This window comes from Bison bison, unplaced genomic scaffold, assembly GCF_000754665.1.
Source record: "Bison bison bison isolate TAMUID 2011002044 unplaced genomic scaffold, Bison_UMD1.0 scf7180017864263, whole genome shotgun sequence".
Taxonomy (NCBI): domain Eukaryota; kingdom Metazoa; phylum Chordata; class Mammalia; order Artiodactyla; family Bovidae; genus Bison; species Bison bison.
The window spans coordinates 11,640,320-11,663,664 of NW_011494835.1; the positions used below are offsets into that span (position 1 = coordinate 11,640,320).

At 37.7% G+C, this 23,345-nt stretch overlaps 1 protein-coding gene across 3 annotated transcripts in view; it reads right to left on the reverse strand.

Annotated features, from left to right (window-relative positions):
* BMPR1B (bone morphogenetic protein receptor, type IB) overlaps positions 1 to 23,345 on the reverse strand; it is a 170,263-nt gene that overhangs the window by 107,070 nt on the left and 39,848 nt on the right. Inside the window, exon 1 of one of the 3 annotated variants that reach the window (XM_010848329.1) lies at positions 2,176 to 2,473. The exons of the other annotated variants lie outside the window; for them this stretch is intronic. Coding sequence (XP_010846631.1) covers positions 2,176 to 2,248 — 73 coding nt within the window. The 5' untranslated portion in view covers positions 2,249 to 2,473. Of the gene's footprint in view, positions 1 to 2,175; positions 2,474 to 23,345 lie in introns of those variants that run through there. 3 annotated transcript variants of the gene reach the window in all.

Genomic DNA, 23,345 nt, shown 5'->3' on the forward strand with positions numbered 1-23,345 from the left:
CAAGACAGCAACTTCATCAAATATAAATGTTTCAAAAGTAAAAGGCAATCTTAATTTTTTTTATCCTATGAATAGGGTCTGCAAAAATAGGTAAATTATTTTACTGTACTTGCAGGAGATTAGGTCTCAGCCTGCACGGAAGGAGCAAAGCAACAAAAGACAACAAACAAATACTACTAGGCCACTCCAGTATTCTTGCCTGGAGAATTCCCATGGACAGAGGAGCCTGGTTGCCTCCAGTCCATGGAGTCACAAAAAGAGGCAAATACAACTGAGTGACTAAGCACAGCACACTAAGATGAGCTATGGGATTCTTTCAAAGTCTTGTCTCAATTTCCATTTCCAGATTGGTTGTCTCCTATTCCTACACAGATTAGCATTATTCCTAATGACACTAATAATAGAAAACTCTTAGACAATAGTATGCACTATCACTCCTCTAAGTGCTTTGTATGTATCTAGTAATTATTTAGTAATCAAGTCAATCCTATGGTTAGTTATTATTATTATGCCCATTTCACAGTTGAGAAAATCAAGGCACCAATAAGACTCCTCATTTAGTTTACAATCTAGTAAGTGGTGAAGCTAAGATTCAAACCCAGGCATTCTTGTTCCAGAGTTCATACACTTAACCACTATGCTACGAAATAAATTAGTAGACACACACAGACCCACATGGGCACTCATATGAAAGGGCTCTGAACAGGGAGTTAAAAAGGTTATGCTTCACGGAAAGAAGCAGGGAATGTCTCTGGGCTTCAACCTTCTCACTGAAAAGTCAACCACACAATACTATCTTAAGGTGTATTCTAATCCTAATATTTATGATTCAAAGATTCAGTCTGTAACATATAGCCTCTTCACTTTTGACTGACATAACGATAAATAGTTTATGTATTCATAGGTTTCAAGGAAAATGATAAACAGGGAATGAAAAATTGCCCTTAGGCAATCAAGAAATAGTGGTAGCATGAGTAGAGGAATAAGATTTTTCACCTCATATATATCATGCTTTGAGTTTCTTCGGACATTCTTAAGAAAGTTTCCCTGAGGTCTTTCTGTCTCTTCTAGAAGGTACCAGATTATGACAATTTTTGGAAAATAAATTAGCCAACCAGGTAAATGAATTACATGTTGTTTCCTCATATCAACATACAAAAGTCTTTTGAATTACACGTATCTATAACCAGAAATTAAAAGCATTTTTTCATGGAGCCAAGCAACAAAATATAATACTTACATAGTGTCATGGAACACTGCGAGATTATGAAAAATTAATCTTATAAGTGTCAATCCAAATATATGCCAATTGGTAATACATGCTTCTCAAGTAAACAGTACTGCCAAACAAGTTCTGTTAAATGCATTCACAGGATATGAGGCTGACCTGTAAATGCATTTCGACCTCACACATATTCCCTTTGTCACCTGGCTAAATTTTATAAAAGGGCTATTTCCTTATTTACAACTTTGTGACTTCCTCACTACCAATCACTATCACAGATAATTGTTCCATTTTAAGTTATCCTTCTTCTAAGTTGAAAATAGTTCAGCTACTTTCATAATTACTCTTTTAGCTCTTTAAAATAATTTTAATTTTTTTTCTCCTTTAGGCAACTTTATACAAGAATAATTCTTCTGAACAAAATGATCATTTAAGAAAGCCCCTGTTCTTAAATATGGGTAAACATGACATATTCACAAATTACAATTGTTGCCATTATAAAACTACAGATTTACTCAATGCATCCATGTAAAATTACAATGAACTTCAAAGTTAATTAGCTAACTATAAAAAACCTAACAATACTCAAATAAATTTAAATGATCAAAACAAAGTTTATTACACTGTTTTCTTAAATTCATCATATAAACTGTCACAGCATATTGACACTCAACCTCATCCTCAGAGTTCCAAATTAGACTGCACGTAATTAATCGCTAGAACAAACAGAAACTTCGCATCCCTTTTAAAATTATTCTGACACACACTCTACAAAGCGTTGCCCCGACAGAGAAAGTAGTAAGGTTACAGAGCAGTTGGAGGATGGGAGCTGGAAATGTTTAGCCGTTGAACTTCTGCCCTGAACTTTCCCTTCTGTGATAAAAACCACGAAACCAGACATTCACGGAGCCCCCTGTCAGCACTGTACTGCGGGGCACTGATCTTCTTACCCCTCGTGTGCATAGACAGAAGAATGAGCAAGGAAATGTGAAGCTGCCAGTTTAGTTTGTCCAGCCAACCCATTGCAGCAGGAGAGCAGTCAATGTGACCTGCCTGTTTAAGCCTCCTGTTTCTTGCCTTTCCTTCTTTCACGGAGACTCCTCTGCTGCCACTCTTGTCAGAGCTTCCGGCAAGCCTGCCAGCAAGCCCTAGACAGGACCGTGAAAGACAAGCCTGTTACAAACTGGTTCTGTCACCACGGAGACTTCAACTGATCACCTCGTGGGGAGGACAACAAAGGGCGGTGAGGACCCCGGGCCGGGCTGTTTTCTTAAGAAGGGAGCCTGACCCAGCTGTCCACACAGAGGCCAGGGCAGGCGGGACTTCGCTCCGGACTGACCATGCCGAAGTCCCCACACCTCCTGGGCAGCTGTGGAGACATTCCGGAGATACACATACCTATACTGTGCTGACATGCAACTGCTTATTTCTTCTGTTAAGGGTTTTTGCTTTTTTTTTTTTTTCCCTCTGCCATGAATGGTAACTCTTTGGGAATCATAGAAAGACAAAGAGAAATAAAAATTTTTTCTTTGATAATACGATAGAAATGTTGCAACACATCCAAGTGTCACGTTATGGCATTTTCTCACACTACATCAACATTTATATAATGAGGCAAATGCTTCTGAATCAAGTGCATGGATACAAAAAAGGGTCCCATACAAAAGCCATCTTTAATGAATATTCCAAGTTGAAAGATTTCAGTTAAGCTATTCATTAATTAATTTGATATGACTATAGTTTGAAGTTTTCTACAGAGCAAAAAAAAAAGTACTGTGACCTAACCTATTATGTGAATAAAACCAAGGTAAGTTATTCAATGTTTTACACATTAATTATAATTGTGCCTCAATATAACTATGAATATTTTGTAATATTTCAACTTTCTAATGATATTCTGAGTGACCTGTCTGATACTAAGGGACTACAAGACTCTGATTCACTCTGGGAACTGTTGATAATTAAAGAACAGCAAAAAATATAAACAAATTTTCAGTGTTATAGAAAGAAACAAAAGTAGTTATTAAATCTAATCCATTTGCATGATAAAGGATATATGAGTATGAGAGCAGAGACATAATTCAATGGTTATATCTAAGATAGCATTAGAATGAGTTTACTTGAAATTTTAAGAATAACTTTCTTGGAAAAAAAAATCTCTGCTATCTTCCCCTTCTTAAGAGACACCCCCACTGCTTTTCACACACACCAGCAACTCCCAGCACTATCCTAATGGATGGCATTCAAATCTATTCTCTGTCTTAGAGTAGCTGAACAATTGCTTGTTAGGATTTAATAAATGCTATTAATACTATCAAGCCAACATCCTCAGTTCCATTTCATGAAATGGAATTTCACACATAACCACATAGAAATTTTTGGAATATTCTAAGCTTTAACTACATGTGAAGCATTTCACAGAATCCACAGACCTTACTTCTCAGGAAAATAGAAGTTTGGGGAGGTAAATGAGATAATCTTTCAGTATCATTTATCCATATTCCTTTTAGGGAGACTGCGGCATACTAAAATGAATGAGAGAGATCAGGATCAAAGGGGTCACGTGAGTGAAGAGCAAACCAAAATCAAACAGAACCTCTTGTCCAAACTTTCTACATTTGGCTCAGTGCCACATCACAACATGGTTCCATTGCCAAATTGGAACCTAGCCTTAAGCTCTGGGATGACGAGTGAATGGCTAAAATGTGGGACAGTTCCCACTGCTCACATTTCCCCAATACGGGCATCCACAAATGGTACAAAGCATAAAGAGGGAATAGTTGCTCTTGCCCCAAAATCCTAATTCAGTTCAAAACAAGACATACCAGCAACCATTTCTGATGAACTATGTGCTAGCTGAAGTAAATGCACTCAAGAGGTTCACAGTACCATAGAAAAAGCAGTGTATATGTAATAGAGAACTAAGTAAAAAACAGTAGTCACTTTAAAATGAAGTGTCTTCAAATGGAATAAAGATGGAAAATCAGAGTAAGGGATGGATTAGACTGGGCCCAACACTGAAGGCAGAGTTGGATGCTGAAATATGAATTGAACTTATACAGAGATAGAGAAGATGAAAAGAGAGGAAATTATATGAGCAAGGATTAGAGGCAGGATTAAATATTTTATATGTGCAATAGCATGAGACAAAAAAAAATCTTACTGGAACAGATGGCTCCTATAGTAAATGGTTGGAAAGAAAGCCAGACAGAGTGGAAGCAGATTGTGTAGGATTCTGAATTAAGGTTACAGAGTTTAGGCTATATATCATATAAATAACCGACAGGCTTTTGAGCATGAACTGGCTTAATGAATTTTTATAAAGGCTTAAGATTTCAGAATATAAGATGAGTCTGTAAACCTGAATCTCCAATTATGTGAGTAGAGGGTTTCCCTCGTGGCTCAGCTGGTAAAGAATCCTCCTGCAATGCAGGAGACATGGGTTCAATCCCTGGGTTGGGAAGATCCCCTGGAGAAGGGAAAGGCTACCCACTCCAGTATTCTGGCCTGGAGAATTCCATGGACTATATAGTCCATGGGGTTGCAAAGAGTCAGGCACAACTGAGTGACTTTCACTTTCACTGGTAGCTCAGATGGTAAAGTATCTGCCTGTAATGCAGGAGACCCAGGTTCGATCCCTGAGTCAGGAAGATCCCCTGGAGAAGGAAATGGCAACCCACTCCAGTATTCTTGCCTGGAGAATTCCATGGACAGAGGAGCCTGGTGGGCTACAGTCTATGTGGTCTCACAGAGTCGGACATGATTGAGCAATTCTCACACATTCACTCATGTGAATAGAAGTGAAAATTAGAAGACTGACAACAGTTTTTCATTTAGTCAAAGTTTTTGGCAATACAGATCTTTTTTTTTTTTTTTTAACTTATACGAAGAAATTCAAGAGGTAGCCCTATTAATTCCCTCCATTTTGCCGTTACCATTTAACATATGCCAGGTTTCCCTGATGGCTCAAATGATAAAGAATCTGCCTGCAATACAGGAGACCCAGGTTCAATCCCTGGGTCAGGAATATCCCTTAGAGGAGGAAATGACAACCCACTCCAGTATCCTTGCCTGGAGAATTCCATGGACAGAGGAGCCCAGTGAGCTACAGTCTATGAGGTCGCAAAGAGTCAGACACGACTGAGCAACTAATCCTTTCACCTTTCTTTTAGGTACCAACAATGCAGGAGATGTTGTATAAAACACACACTTCGATTCCAGACAAACAGGCTCAAAAGATCTTTAAAAAGTCTTGTAATGCAGATCAGAAATCTGACTTAGCCAAGGAAAAAAAAATCCGTATTTGTATATGATTTAGCCCACTCACTGTAAAGTACACACCAAATGAGGCTTCAAAGAAAGCTCTGAGAGAATATTGAAAGAAAGGTATCAAATTGAATTTGTACACCTGAGAGGGGCAAGGAAAAAAAAAAAAAGACTGCAGCTAGTATTACCAATATGAATACGAGTCATCACTCTGCATAATCTGTAGAATTCATACACAGATGCACTCACTCTAGGTTTGTGGATCCATCTATAGAGAAAGTCTGTTTGTGTCATCTGTGTAATCTTAAGTAAATTATTTAAACTCTCTGTCCTATAATCTGCTCAGTACCTGTTAACATTGTTATACCAATTAGACAAGTAAATGAACAGAAGTTACTGAATACAGTGCCCAGTACATAGGAGGACATCAGAAAATAGTCAACTTCCTGACAACTTTCACTAATCACTCTACTGCCTCTTGACCAAAAAAAAAAAAAAAATCCTTATTAACAATAATGTTCTTTAATATGACATTTGCCAAATTCTTCCTGTCACAAATAATATGATCATTAAAACAAGGATATTTTATATATATATATACACATACACACACACACAATATATCTTAGGATAATTGAGTTTTAAAAATTCATATTATACTCACAAAGGCAAATATTGATTTAATTATTTTATTTACCTCATTTATTAAGTCATTATGCAATTGAAGAAATACAAGAAGCAGTTTGAAAATATGAGACTACTTTTTAACAGTTTCAACTTGTGACTTATTTTCACATAAAACTCCTCCAAATCTCCTGATTTTATATATAGACACAGCTTTTTAAACTATATGTGGGGGACTGTGTCAAGTGAAGGGGGTATGGGAACATTACACCATACCTGCCTTTAGGACAAAGCCTACCTTGTAGTGGGCGAAGACAGACACAATCAAATCATGATTGTGCTACAGACATGGCCGGCTCTGCCGAGGGAACATGGAGAATACAGTGCATAAACAAAGATTAATTCTGGCCGGGGGTGGGATTGGACTTGTGGGGAAGAGGCATTTGAACCGGGTCTTCAAAGATAAGTAGGAATTCACTGCGTGAAGGGAGGCAGAGGGATTCCAAGCAGAGGACAGACAGTACAGACATTTATGAGCAAGAAAAAGAGCAATGTTTGCTGAGAACATGAAATCCTGTATATGCCTTGAGAGCAGAGAAACTGGGCTGGAAAAGCAGAGTGGGAGAGAGACATTGGGAAGGAAGGGCCCTATAGCTCCTAATTTGATTTTTGATTTTATCTTACATGCACAGGAAGCAATGCCTGGGCCTCTGAATGGGGTGTCTGCAGTTTTCATTGTATGACCTGACCACAACTACTTCTTGCAGCTGATTGGGTTTCAAAAGAAACTAGTAAACTTTTTGAGATTAGATGAAAAATATTTTCCTTTTTATGTAAGAAAATGCAACAATATCCTTAATAGTCTCCATGAGAACAATAAGGTGAGTGTTATTTTAACACTTGAACATCTCTGCTAATATTGTTTGGAATGTTTACTTTTAAACTTCTGTTCAAACACACAGACACATAAAAAACAGTTCTTTCCTTGCTCCTATTAGAAGTCATAGCATTTTAAGTACCTACAATGCCACAGAGTTCTGCAGTAAAATAGTCTTCATACTTTCATACTAGTTGCACAAAAAATAGAAAACTGTGTTCACAATTGTACTGGCTAATGCATCTTGTCATTCTGATTTTCAGCTTTACACTTAGAAAATAATATAAAAAGTTACTCCCTTATCGGAGAAAAAATAAACAATAGAACTCAAGTGTGCAAAAAACCTTTTTTCCTGACTCTGGGGTTTACAAAGGCCACAACTTCAGCGGCTTTCAGGCTGCCTCTTGCCTCCCCACCCCATTCTAATTTGCAGCATTCCACATCACTAGTCATTAACAACCCAAAGCTCCCTTCAGCTGCACAGTGAAAGACCATCACATCATGACAAATAAACAATCCCTTCCTCCCTCGGAAGAGTGACATATTATTCTGAGCACGTCTTCTCTCTGCTTTCATGGCTCTGCCAAGGTCCCCCCATGAGTGGGAAGGGGTAAAAAGAGAGAAAAAATATCCCACAACTTGTCTAAAGCATGTAGAGGATGATTTGTGTTCTTACTTACGGGATATGACTGTCACTGTTGATCTGCCTTCAGGCCTAGATTACATGTGATAAGGGCTGACCTTCTTTAAGTATTCACACATTATGCACTCATGGAGAGCAGGCAGGACACAAAAGTCCTTCAGATGTTCTGGACATCAATCAAGTGCACAGCATGGAGCCTGCCAAACTTTTCTTCCATTTACTCAGAGAGAGGAAGGGGGAGTCCAAGACAGACTTAATAAAGTTTAAAGCTATGCCACAGTATATTTGGGGAGACCATTGTTATTAAAAGGGTGCTATTTGAAAAAAATTCTCTACAGTTACCACTAGCAACAAAAAAATTTCACACACAAGTAAAAAAGAGAAAACCAGATTGCACTTCAGCTTTAAAATTTCCAAACCTTTACTTATAAACAAGGTCAATAAATTTAGCAGATTGATATTTTTTCCTGAAATAATTGTTCACTAAAGATATATATCAAAAACTAAAACTATGAATTTTATAACAACCATCATAGAAGGCATCCTTTTTGAGCCATTTATAAAAGTAATAGAGTATTTGTGATAAAATACTCTGAACATATCTTAATGAAATTAAATACCAATCAATAGCATAAGTCATTATTACCTAATAAAAATATGATCATTATTAACAGGGTCAGTCAGTCAGTCAGTTCAGTCGCTCAGTCGTGTCTGACTCTTTGCGACCCCATGGATCACAGCACGCCAGGCTTCCCTGTCCATCAGCAACTCCTGGAGTTCACTCAAACTCATGTCCATCAAGTTGGTGATGCCATCCAGCCATCTCATCCTCTGTTGTCCCCTTCTCTCCTGCCCCCAATCCCTCCCAGCATCAGAGTCTTTTCCAGTGAGTCACCTCTTCGCATGAAGTGGCCAAAGTACTGGAGTTTCAGCTTTAGCATCATTCCTTCCAAAGAACACCCAGGACTGATCTCCTTTAGAATGGACTGGTTGAATCTCCTTGCAGTCCAAGGGACTCTCAAGAGTCTGCTCCTACGCCACAGTTCAAAAGCATCAATTCTTCAGTGCTCAGCTTTCTTCACAGTCCAACTCTGACATCCATACATGACTACTGGAAAAACCATAGCCTTGACTAGACGGACAGGGTACAATCCCAATATTATGAAATAGACATAGTATCTTCTGATACAGGCTTTCAGTGTTGGTCTTTTATCATTGCTACTCCTCACAACTCAGTAAAGGGATCTGAGAGCTTATAAAAGAGAATAAATAAGCCCAAACTTTATTCTCCTAAAATAATGTAACACTATGGACTTAGAGGGTATAATTTGATCATCAGCACAAACCCATTACAAAAAGATATTTCATGGAATTTTCTAACAGAATAATATCTTAAATATAGGACACTATCGTTTACCTAGAGATTGTGAGGTTTTTTTAAAAAGCCTATGTCAGACCATGAATATAACAAGGACCTGTAGAGCCTGCATACAAGATAAGAATACTACACACACAAAAAAAACAATTAACATTAAAGAGTACCAGAGAATTAAAGGCAACTTACACAATTAAAGTACTAATGAAAATTAACTCAGGTAGTTTGTTAAGATAAGGTAAAACGTAAAAAAAAACCAATAATAAACCTCCAGACTGCCCTAGGACCTCTGAACCCCATACAGGCATAATTCTATTAATACCTGGTTTCAGTGTGATGCAAAGAAAGGCTAAGTGGGGAAAACCACTAGACCATTCAGGTATGACCTAAATCAAATCCCTTATGATTATACTGTGGAAGTGAGAAATGGATTTAAGGGACTAGATCTGATAGACAGAGTGCCTGATGAACTATGGATGGAGGTTCGTGATACTGTATAGGAGACTGGGATCAAGACCATCCCCATGGAAAAGAAATGCAAAAAAGCAAAATAGCTGTCTGAGGAGGCCTTACAAATAGCTGTGAAAAGAAGAGAAGAGAAAAGCAAAGGAGAAAAGGAAAGATATACCCATTTGAATACAGAGTTCCAAAGAATAGCAAGGAGAGATAAGAAAGCCTTCCTCAGTGATCACTGCAAAGAAATAGAGAAAAACAACAGAATAGGAAAGACTAGAGATCTCTCTAAAAAAATTAGCGATATCAAGGGAACATTTCATGCAAAGACGGGGCTCAATAAAGGACAGAAATGATATGCACCTAACAGAAGCAGAAGATATTAAGAAGAGGTGGCAAGAATACACAGAAGAATTATACAAAAAAGATTTTCGTGACCCAGATAATCATGATGGTGTGATCACTCACCTAAAGCCAAACATCCTAGAATGTGAAGTCAAGTGGGCCTTAGAAAGCATCACTATGAACAAACCTAGTGGATGGGGATGGAATTCCAGTTCAGCTATTTCAAATCCTGAAAGATGATGCTGTGAAAGTGCTGCACTCAATATGCCAGCAAATTTGGAAAACTCAGCAGTGGCCACAGTACTGGAAAAGGTCAGTTTTCATTCCAATCCCAAAGAAAGGCAATGCCAAAGAACACTCTAACAACCGCACCATTGCACTCATCTCACACGCTAGTAAAGTAATGCTCAAAATTCTCCAAGCCAGGCTTCAGCAATATGTGAACTGTGAACTTCCAGATGTTCAAGCTGGTTTTAGAAAGGGCAGAGGAACCAGAGATCAAATTGTCAACATCCGCTGGATCATCAAAAAAGCAAGAGAGTTCCAGAAAAACATCTATTTCTGCTTTATGGACTATGCCAAAGCCTTGGACTGTGTGGATCACAACAAACTGTGGAAAACTCTGAAAGAGATGGGAATACCAGAAAGCCTGACCTGCCTTTTGAGAAATGTGTATGCAGATCAGGAAGCAACAGTTAGAACTGGACATGAACTACAGACTGGTTCCAAATAGGAAAAGGAGTACGTCAAGGCAGTATATTGTCACTCTGCTTACTTAACTTATATGTAGAGTACATTATGAGAAACTCCGGGCTGGAGGAAGCACAAGCGAGAATCAAGATTGCGGAAGAAATATCAACAACCTCAGATATGCAGATGACACCACCCTTATGGCAGAAAGTGAAGAAGAACTAAAGAGACTCTTGATGAAAGTGAAAGAAGAGAGTGAAAAAGTTGGCTTAAAGCTCAACATGCAGAAAATGAAGATCATGGCATCCGGTCCCATCACTTCACGGCAAATAGATGGAGAAACAGTGGAAAGAGTGACAGCCTTTATTTTCCTGGGATCCTAAATCACTGCAAATGGTGACTGCAGCCATGAAATTAAAAGACACTTACTCCTTGGAAGAAAAGTTATGACCAGCTGGTCATAACTTTTAACAGCATATTAAAAAGCAGAGACATTACTTTGTCAACAAAGGGTCCATCCAGTCAAAGCTATGGTTTTTCCAGTGATCATGTATGGATGTGAGAGTTGGACTGTGAAGAAAGCTGAGCACCAAAGAATTGATGCTTTTGAACTGTGGTGTTGGAGAAGACTCTTGAGAGTCCCTTGGACTGCAAGGAGATCCAACCAGTCCATCCTAAAGGAGATCAGTCCTGGGTGTTCACTAGAAGGACTGATGTTGAAGCTGAAACTCCAACACTTTGGCCACCTCATGCAAAGAGCTGACTCATCTGAAAAGACCCTGATGATGGGAAAGATTGGGGCCAGGAGGAAAGGGGGATGACAGAGGATGAGATGGTTGGATGGCATCACCGACTCAATGGACATGAGTTTGGGTGAACTCTGGGAGTTAGACAGGGAGTTGATGGACAGGGAGGCCTGGTGTGCTGCAGTTCATGGGGTTGCAAAGAGTTGGACCCGACTGAGCAACTGGACTGAACTGAACTGATGGATGTGAGAGTTGGACTATAAAGAAAGCTGAGTGCCAAAGAATATGACTGAACTGAACTGAAGGTCACACTTGTGCTCCAGGAATAGGGAACCAGGTGATACATAAATGTGAGATTGTTCTGTATGCTATTCACTGCATGCTATTCAATCCATCACCTGGTCAGTATGACTACGTCAGATAAGAAGCTAAATTTGAATGAGAGGGAGATGTCTTGACAGGAGCTGGAAAGTAAGTAACCCAGGGAGGATAAATAGGCTATTTCTAAAAGATTATAGGATGATGATGCTATTGATGTTACACACCACTTGGTGAACTTTTATTCTTTAGGCTCTACATTATGTAACTAACATACATTGCCTCATTGGTCCTCACTGCTCCTTGTGTGAGGGAGTGAGCGTTAGTCACTCAGTTGTGTCTGATTCTTTGCGACCCCACGGACTACATAAACCACCAGGCTCTCTGTTCATGGGGTTGCCCAGGCAAGAGTACTGGAATGGTTTGCCACTTCCTTCTCAAGGGGATATTCCTGACTCAGGGATCAAACCAGGGTCTCCCACGTTGCAGGCAGGCTCTTTACTGTCTGAGCCACCAGGGATATCATTCCCACTTACAGATGAGAATACAGAGTAAGCCTGAGCCAAAGAGGCCTGGAACTGGTCACAGGTAGATAGGATCAGTCACCAGTATTTCACTGGCTAGAGACTCACATGCTTCTGCTCTGCAAGAAATAACTGGGGCAGAAACCATCCACTCAGTTGATGGAAGACTCAGAGACATGGGCTGATAAGATTCATTCAAAGAACATGACTACCAGAAATTCTGAAGGCTAGAGCAAATGAGTGATCAGATACCTTCAATCCTAAACCTGTGGATTCAGAGGAATGGGACAAGAGACACTCCGGTAATCAAAGCGGTGAATTCAGAGGTCAGCAGTTTCAGATAAAAGTGAGAGATGTAACTTGCCTCTAGACTGTGTGTATTAGTTGTTTATAAAAAGTGTATTAATAATAATTAAAACATAAGCTTATGTTCATTGATTTAAAGCAGTGTCTTGTATACATCTTTTTTTAACTTTTCCAGCAGCCCTTCAGGGTACGTTTATCAAACCAGTGAAGCAGCTAAGGTGAGGGAGCAAAGACTGTTTTCCCTTCAGTCAACCTGTGCTTCAGCAGGTATAGTGCGGCAACTCCGTCAACTTAGAAAGAAAAAGTGGGTGCAGGAAGTCACCAGGACAATGTAATGCACTCCCCGCTCCAACAGATGAGTCCAAGTTTGTTTTAATGAAAGATGCTATCTTCTTCACACATGAGAAAGCTGTTGAGAAGATCTACTTCACCCCACTTGCAAGGAACTGTGTGCGAAAAGGATTTTTGTTGTTTTAATACTTTGGCCCCAGTCTCTTCAGTATTAAAGTTACTCACTGGGAAAATAATGAACCACAGAAGCTACTAACTTGTCCTACCTGAAGCTCTCTTCCAAAGGATATTATCTTATCAAATTAGTACTAATGCACCCCTAAGCATAAAAGCAAAACCTCCAAGTATCTCTCTGCATCTCTTGCTAGCCATTATAAAAGTCATCATTTAAAAATCAATTCTTAAAGACAATTACTATCACTCTACTCTTATTTCATCCTAGAGTCAATTATGCATTGATTTCATGCAAATCCAACTTGAACTGGTATTAAACTGAAAATAAGAATTTATATTTAAGTTATTATACAAAAAATGTTTACTTTGTATGTTTCCTTGTAAATTCCTCTGAATATAAATTAGAAGGAAGGTGCATCTTAGTTTACACAAATAAAGAAATATAAAAGGAGTTAAAGTATAGGCCTATTTAAACATTTGAAGAATATATGTTTAAGTTCACATACCATATGGAGCCAGCTCCTAGAAAATCTGTTTTCCACTCTTTGGAAAATACCTAAGTATGTATATAAGGAATCACATGAGGAAAAGTTTCTTAATGTAAAAGAGAAGACATTTATAACAAAGAAAAGTTTGGTTTTATTTAGCATCCCTCAGCTTTTTCAGGGTATTTTTTCAACAGTCGTGCTGCCAGTATAGGATTTCCACATTTCTTAGCAGACTTAGTTCTTAGTAGTCTTTTACAAATTGATGGTAGAAGAAATACAAGGGTTACTGAAAGCTAATTTTGATTTAATGTGACACTGAAAATGTATGTACATGCAAAAATATTTTCAAATATGAGAAGTAAGACTGTCACAATTTTCAGTTCAGAATCATAACATGCTAGACCTGTCATCTCTTCTACCAGCCAGAAGTCAACTGTGTATATTGAAAATACTTTCCTAATGACAGATGGCTGATACCAAAAGGATGCCTGAAATATATTGTATCTTGTATAAATACACACGCATGCATATAATTCCCTATCTTCCTTCACCTGTCCCCAGATACAAAGCACAGCTGTTTAGTGTTTCGAGTTTTTTATGAGAAGAAACATTTTCTATAATAGCTTCATTAAAGCCTTTCTAATATGCCCCATATCTGGAGAATTTTCACAAGTTTCAGGGTTGGTTTGAATGTTTAAACCAATAGTTTTTAATAAATAAATTAAAAAAAAAAAACCCACACATAGACCTTATTCAATCAGAGTATATCACCATACAGCGAAATCAGACTTCAGTCTTAGTGAAACCCTTTCTTTCATGCTCCATCCAAAGCATTATAGCCAAATCAGAGGATACTAAATGCACATGAAGTGACAAAAATAAGATGCTTAAATTATGGAGATGAAAAAGATGAGCTTTACAGACCACAATAGCAGATAAAATCAGTGGCATATTAGAAACAAAATCCCCACTAGTCTAATGAAAATATATGAAATTCTAATACCACTCTTGTATAATACAAAAATCTTAGTTACACAGGCATTCCTTTATCTGTTCACTTTGCTCTATGTTTCTTATTATACTATAGTTAGTCAACAACCTGTGTGGCCATGTCTGTTACTATCAAATACCCAACTGAAAACTGAAAAATTTAGTCAACCAGAGAGTTACCTTCAGGATTATGCCAAAAGGTTCAAATTCAACCTTAATTGACATGAGTAAAACCTGAATTTATTCAGATGATTTAAGGCCAATCCAGATGATCAATCTGATTTAAATAGTCACCATAATTTCTATTCTGAGTCCTCAATACATCTCATTAGCACCTTTACTAAAAAATTTGTTTAAAAAAAAAAAAAGGAAAAGAGGGAGTTCAAAAGCAATAGCTGCTCTTTTAGAAACACTTGTTTAAAAGTGGTGTTCAATTTTTCATTAAATTATATGTATATAATCAGAAATTGACAATTGAACAAGATGTTCACTTCACTCTGAGGCAAAAAAAAAACTAAATCGCAGTTTACCTTCTGTCTCTTCAGTAAAGAATCTTGCCTCACTTTGCATCTCTTTTTTAACATTATCTTTATTGGTTTTTCATTATCGCTTTCTGGAAGTTGTTAAAAATAAAAATAGCCTATGAAAAGCAAGTTTGAAGTCTTTCTGAATTGTATATGAAGATTCAGATTAACCCCATAGTGGGCTACAAAAAGTGTCAAAAAGCTGTCAGTCCTAGAGTAGATGCTTAGGCTGTCCTTCTGAAGTCCCTGTGGTGGTTTACAAGGTCATATAAAAGGTGGCTTCCAAATACCTCATTGGGTTCTTCCACTATTCTTCCCCTTCCTCATCCTGTTCCTCAAACACATCAAGCATGCTCCAGCTCAGAACTCTGGGTCTCCCATTCCTCTGCCTGCAACACTCCTTCCTTAGATGTCTACTTAGCTCCCTCCATCACCTTCTTCAAGTCTTGGTTCCATTCTCAAATCAGTGAAGCCTATCCTATACCCCATGAACCACTGCAACACTCCCTTCCCCAAACTCCAACCAGTCCCTACTAGACCTGTATTCCCACCATTCCAAAGAAATTCTTCTTTCAAAGATGAACAAATCCAACTAATTTTTCTTACTCTGCTTTACTAGTTTTGTCTACTTACCACCTTTAACCACTATAAAATTAAACTAGCTATTTTTATTGTTAACTACTTGGCTCCCCTCACCCTTGCAGAGAATAAGGACCCCCTGGGCACTGATCTTTGTCCATTGTTCACTTAGATTCTGCAAGCACTCGCACGGTTACTATGCGGTAGATGCTCAATTAATCTTTTTTCCCAAGTGTTTTCTTTGACAAGCCTTATCTCTCACTTCCTCAAGCACCTGACCCTTACTGGCACTTTACTCTCAACCCAATTCCTTTTTCCTTGTAAATCTCTACTTGCTCTTAGATTCTATCACCACCATTCTAATGAAATTCTTCTTTCAAAACTCAACAAATCCTTTCTGTCCCCCGGCCATGTGGCACTGTCTCTACTTTCCCTCTTAAAATCCTCATTCATTTAAAAGTAAATTGAACACAGAGAATTTACTAAGGTCTCACTAGAAGCTCTTCATTTGGTTTTCATAATGAGGGCCTATTCATCCAAGTTTCTTTCCTCTCATGTTCATATAATATAGATAACCATGATTCTTTCCCAATGATTTCTTCTCTCAAATGTTTTCCTTTGTAAAGCCCAGGTTTCAGCTAGTATCATTTTGACTACGAGGCTAAACCTATTTTTTTGAACCACCACTCCCCTATTTCCAACTACAAACGCAAGTCTAAATACTATCATTACTTTAACAGCACTCCAAATTCTACCTCTCTTAACCCTGTGGATGTTACCATGCTTTGCAATCACCTAGCTTTAAGCCCTTCTCATTTCCTAAGTGTTGGGCATTTTCCATTTGTTTGAGACAGAACTCTACCAAAATAGAAGGTAAAAAATTTCACAGATTCACTTTCTTTGCCTCTCTAGCAGCTAGGACATGACTATAGGACCAAAACTTTCCAAATCAGATGTGCCTCTCCCAGACTTTACACAAAGCTACCAAAGAGCTCAGGGCATACATTCTGACCAGCGCTTCCAAAGGCAGCAGCAGTACCAGGTACAGGTGTAACATCTGGACCTAGCATTGAAGATGCGAGCAGGTAAGTGAGAATGCCCATGCTGAACTGGTGACACTGCTGTCCTTCTTACAAGATGAATACTGAGCTGCAATTTTAAATACAGTTCTAGGTAGTGTGTCTTCCAAACTTGGTTCTCATTTCTTCCTGGTTGTTGTTCAATTGCTCAGTCGTATCCAACTCTCAGAGACCCGATGGACTGCAGCACACCAGGCTTCACCATCTCCCAGAGTTTGCTCCAATTCATGTCTATTGAATAGGTGATGCCATCCAGCCATCTCATCCTCTGTCTTCCCCTTCTCATCCTGCCCACAACCTTTTCAAGCATCAGGTTCTTTTGCAATGAGTTGGCTCTTTGCATCAGTTGCCAAAGTAATGGAGTTTCAGCTTCAGCATCAGTCCTTCCAATGAATATGTGGGGTTGATTTCCTTTAGGACTGACTGGTTTGATCTCCTGGCAGTCCAAGGGATTCTCAAGAGTCTTCTCCAGCACCACAATTCAAAAGCATCAATTCTTCAACACGCAGTCTTCTTCATGGTCCAACTCTTACATCCATACATGACTACTAGAAAAATCATATATTTGCCTAGACAGACCTTTGTCAGCAAAGTGATATCTCTGCTTTTTAATGCAAAGTCTAGTTTTGTTATAGCTTTTCTTCCAAGGAGCAAGCATCTTTTAATTTCACGGCTGCAGTCACCCACTGCAGTGATTTTGGAGCCCAAGAAAACAGTCTATCACTGCTTCCAATTTTTCCCTATCTATTTGCCATGAAGTGATGGGGTCGGATGCCATGATCTTAATTTTTTGAATGTTGAGTTTTAAGTCAGCTTTTTCATTCTTCTCTTTCAACCTTATCAAGAGGATCTTTAGTTTCCTTCACTTTCTGCCATTAGGGTGGTATCATTTTCATATCTGAAGTTACTGACATTTCTCCCAGCAATATTGATTCCAGCTTGAGCTTCATCCAGCCCAGCATTTCACATGATGTACTCTGCATAGAAGTTAAATAAGCAGGGTGACAATATACAGCTTTGATACACTCCTTTCCCAATTTTGAATCAGCCTATTGTTCCATGTCCAGTTCTAATGGCTGTTTCTTGATCTGTGTATAGATTTCTCAGGAGGCAGGTAAGGTGGTCTGGTATTCCCATCTCTTGAAGAATTTTCCACAGTTTATCATGATCCACACAGTCAAAGGCTTAAGCATAGTCGATGAAGCAAAACTAGATTTTTTCTGGAATTCCCTTGCTTTTTTCCACCATGCAACAAATGTTGACAATTTGATATCTGGTTCTTCTGCCTTTTCTAAATCCAGCTTGTTAATACAGAAGTTCTCGGTTCATGTACTATTGAAGTCTAGCTTGAAGGATTTTGAGCATTACCTTGGTTAGCATGTGAAATGATTGCAACTGTGTGGTAGTTTGAACATTCTATGGCATTGCCCTTCCTTGATACTGGAATGAAAATTGGCCTTTTCAAATCTTGTCTCCACTGCTGAGTTTTCCAAATTTGCTGGCATACTGAGTGCAACACTTTAACAGCATCACTTTTTAGGATTTGAAATAGCTCAGTTGGAATTACATCACCTCCTGGATGAATCCAGATTTCTTCCTGGATAATCTATGAACTAGCAAATATCCTCTTAGTAGCTTTGTTTTCTGTGTAAATTAATCATAGTTGGTTTCTGTTGCTTTCAACCTGAAATTTTGAGCAATATATCCAGGAAGACCCAACTCATTCCCTTGGTAGAAATAATTGTTTCCTTTTCCAAACTTCCATAGTACTTGACATGTCTATGACACATATCTTATTACCTCACCCTTCATTATAACTGTTTATGCCTACTGTTTTCCATAGGACACTTTATATTTCCTTAAGGTAAACTGCCTATCATTCATCTTTTTCCACACTTTTTACACTTCCCTCCTTGTTTACTTCACATATTTTTTGAAAACAAACAAAACATTATTTTCTCACTCTTTCTGGCTCTAGAAGTTGCTCTAAATCTTCCCTTTTGTGCTTTTAAAGGTTCCACCATCTTTTTCCTGAAATTGCCTCCAGGATTATCTTATTTAGGAAGTTTCTGGTGTCTCTCCAAGATTCTGTCTCTTAAGTCCATTTCTCATTTCCATGCACCAAAGGCCCTTTTCTTCCTTTGCTCCAGCAGGGAGCATCAACAAGACTGTCAAAACCATTCAGTAAGGAAAGGACAGTCTTTTAAACAAGTGGTTTTGGGAAAATATGAATATCCACATGTAAAAAGTAAAGATGAATCCCTACCTTATACAACATACAAAAATGAACTCTAAATGGATCAAAGAACTAATCATAGGAACTAAAAGTATAAGACTCTTAAAGGAAAACATATGGGAAACGTTTCACATTCCTTCATTGGGCAATGATTCTTTGGATATGATTTCAAAACCATAGGCAATTTAAAAAATAGATAAAGTAAACATAAAACTTAAAACCTCTGTGCATCAAAGAATACAATCAATAGCATGAAAAAGCAACCTAATATAGCATGAAAAAGCAACCTATGAAATGGAAGAAATCATGTAAATCATATATCTGATAAAGGGCTATTATCCCGAATATGTAAGAATGCCTAGAACTCAACAACAACGAAGAAGGAAATGGCAAGCCACTCCAGTACTCTTGCCTAGAAAATCCCATGGACGGAGGAGCCTGGTGGGCTGCAGTCCATGGAGACGCTACAAGTCAGACACAACTGAGCAACTTCACTTTCACTTTTCACTTTCACACATTGGAGAAGGAAATGGCAACCCACTCCAGTGTTCTTGCCTGGAGAATCCCAGGGATGGGGGAGCCTGGTGGGCAGCTGTCCATGGGGTTGCAAAGAGTCGAACATAACTGAAGCAACTTAGCAGCAGCAGCAACAACAACAAAAACAAAACACAACCCAATTTTAAAAATGGGCAAAGACTTTACATAGACATTTCTTCAAAGAAGATATATAAATGGCCAACGAGCACACAAAAAGGCGCTCAACATCACTAATCACTAGGGAAATGTAAATTAAAATCACAATGAGATATCATCTCATACCCAACAGAATAGCTATTATCAACAAAAACAAAATAATTATTTGGAGAGGATGTGAAGAACCTGAAACCCTTGTTGGTGGGAATGTAAAATGGTACAGCTGGTATGGAAAAGAGTAACTCTTTAAAAAATCATAAACAGAATTACTTTATAATCTAACAATTCTACTTCTGGATATATATCCAAATGAATTGAAAGCAGAATTTTGAGAAGATAGTTACACACCCATGTGCATAGTAACATTATACACAAGGGCTAAAAGGTAATAGTAACTCAAGAGTTTTACAATAGATGAATGGATAGAGAAAATATGGAATGTTCACATGATGATGCATTATTCAGCCTTTTAAGGGAAGGAAATTCTGACATATACTACAGAATGGATGAACCTTAAAGACATTATACTGAGTGAAATAAACCAGTCACAAAAATATAAATGCTGTTATTCATATGATGAAGCCATAACCCCTCAATATGATAGTATTTGAAGGCGGGGCCTTTTGAAGATAATCAAGCTTAGATGAGGTCATGAAGGTAAGGCCCCCATAATGGGATTAGTGTCTTTATAAGAGGAGGAAGAGGGATCTGAGCTAACTCTGTTGTGTTCTCTGTCTCTCTCTGCTCTATAAGGAGACAGCAATCTAACTCCAGGAAGGGGGTCATCACCAGGAATCCAATATTCTGGCACCATGATCTTGGACTTTCAGGCCTCCAGAACTGTGAAAAATAGATGTCCATGGTCACTTAAGTCACTCAGCATGATGTATTATGCTACGACTGCCTGAACAGAATGAGTTTCAACTTTGCCCAATAATGTGGACATATTTAACACTACTGAATTGTAACATGTAAAAATCATTAAGGTAGCAAATTTTATTGTATGTATGTTTTACCAAAATTAATTTTTTTAAGAGGTTTGTTTTTTTTTAAGGGGGTGCGGGGAAACAACCTTTGCCCAACCCAGGCTTCCAAAATACTATATCCCAGCCAGGGTGAATCAGAGAGTTGATCTACTCCTGCCCCATTTCCATCCTCCGTAACACTGTGAAGAATGATTAACTGCTTAAAATCCTGCAGTGGCTCCATAACATTGTCTCTATCTGATCCAATCACCTGCAACAGAAGCATCTGCCCCGCCTCATTCTCCAGTTTCATCTCTTGCCACCAGTTTCCATGTGCTCCACGTTCTACTTGTATCTGTATTTTCAATTACAATTTTCTCTTATATTCCTGCTTTTCTCTCAGCTCTCTTCAGTTCAGTTCCGCAAGATTTCATTGAACATGCACTATGCGTTGAGCACTTGGAGACAGGATACATAGATTAGTTAATGGAATGCTTCTATTCTCAAGAATTTAAAAGTCTAGTGGAGGGACACTCATAAAGAAATCCCTTCTACCATAATAATGTCATCTGTACTCTCAAAGAAACTCATAATCTAAGCTTTTTAAAGTATTTCAAAGACATACTGTTTCATGACAAATGTGCACCCAAAATATATTTCAATGTAAAAAATTAGAAATCCATTATTTATACTGTAGAAATTCTATTTACTGGCCAAATATTAATAAAAAATTGAAAATATTAATGTGAAATTTAAAAATATGATCCAAGCATTGCACATTGATTCAAAAACTTTTGAAATATCAAAGAAATTTAAAAAGCAAAACTCAAGAGGTATGTGTGGGTAAACATACATATGTATTTATTAACATGCAATTATGTGTCAGCACTATAACATTTTAATAGTAGAAAGGAAAAATTGCAGGTACATTTTTAAATACATTGATCACTTTTTATCACTTTAAACTTTAACTTAGGTAATTTTTCCTCTTTACTAGTTTCATAATTAAAGTTTCTCCTGCCATTTAGAGTAAACACAATTTCAGACATGGGAGAGAAGAATGACCAGTTCAAGTTCAAGGGTTCACTGCACATGAATATCCATAAATGCCCCTTGACAGTCTTGGTAGTATAATGAACCTTGCAATTACTCAGCAGGCCATCACCACAATACATGAACATAATGCTCGCAACGTGGAACAACAAAACATTATACAAATAATGCCAACCAACTGTTTTGGTTCACATAGGGCTTTTGGAAACCAATTAAATTGCAACAGTTCCTCTTAAATCTTTATAAACCTGCAACGAGTTTTCCTTTACTGAGTTATGCTTACGGAAAATAATTAATACAAAAAGGTGTTGGCATTATATACAATTGGGAGATGCCAATTAGCAAAACCCTCCTTCAAAATGACACCAGTTAATTCCAGCATGAGCCCTCTGAGTGAAATAGCCTCTCTCTTAAATAAATGCCAGTGCCTCATTGTCTCTAGGAATGTCTCCAATCATCCTATATATAACCTCCTGGGGTAAATGCTTCTGGTCCTGCCTTCCTGTTGCCTCTGCACTGAAGACACCATCTTCATTAAGTTAATTCATCTGAATCTTAGGGTGCTTTCCTTTACTCTAGGGGTTCTTCCACTGTGGTCAGGTTATTTCTGCAAAACAATCTTTGACATAGCAAAAAGTATCATCAAGTAGAAAGTAACACACAGATAAAAGATGATTAATTATTACCACCCCTAATAAAAAGTATAGAACACATCAGGCAATATATGTGCATAAAAGCCGACATCTCATCTACCAACTTAATTATCTGAGTGGTTTGGTGGTTAAAGTACAAGGCTGAAAATTAAAAACTTTATATTCTATTTAAGATAATCCATTTTAACTTATATTTTCCCAGTCAATAAGCAGAAGACTGCTGATGTGCAAAGTACATTGTAATATAGATTATAAGTAAGTTCAGGATTTTTAACTTTGTCAATAGCTACCCTGTGCTATTTTCATCACAAAGGGTTTATTGTTACTCAGGACATCTTCAGAATAGGCTTGATGTGATGGCTCAGCCTTTATCATCCAGTTGAAAAGGAAAGATGAATAATAAAGCAAGCTGGGTTTCCCTCTCAGATCCACATTCTGAGAGAAAAGCATGTAGGGTTTGGTCATGAGAAATGGAGAAATTCTGGTTTTCCCCCTTCAACATTTTTAATCAGATAACTTCAGATAACTAAACATTTCAGACTCTAAGAGATTAACTGACAAATCAATTAGTATTATAATTTTAATTTTTCTTTTTTTTAAATCAAGTGAAACACATGAGAAAAAAATAAGTTAAATGAGAAATAGATTCTTCTCAGTTTGGAATCAAATATTTCTTTTCATTTTGTTTGACAAACAATGCTAACTGGTCTTCTGACCCTAGAGAGTACTCAGTTCAGTTCAGTCACTCAGTCGTGTCCGACTCTTTGCAACCCCATGGAGTACTACTTCTTTTTTAATTGGCCACAGAGAAAGAAGTAATAAGCTGGATAATTTTAAGAATTTAGCTAAGAAAAATTTGCCTTTCATTTTTAAAAGCACAGACTATATAGATATATAACTATGGTATACTTCACTCATTTTTTAAATTAAATCCCGAGTAATCTGGCAATTATTATTTTTATCTAAAATAATATAGACATTATAGGGACAACTTCGAATGGTATCTAAGAATTATATAAACATTAAAGGAAAAGTATTTTAAAAAATGAGTAATGTTACTCATTTTAATGAGTAACAAAACTGAGAATATAATATATAAAGTACCTGGACTAAGAAATAGTGAGAAATCATGCTTAAAGTGGATGGAGTCAGTATGGACACAAAGTTATTTGGTAACTTTACAAACGTACAGCTTTACAAGGATATTCTGAAGTCTATACCTTTGTGT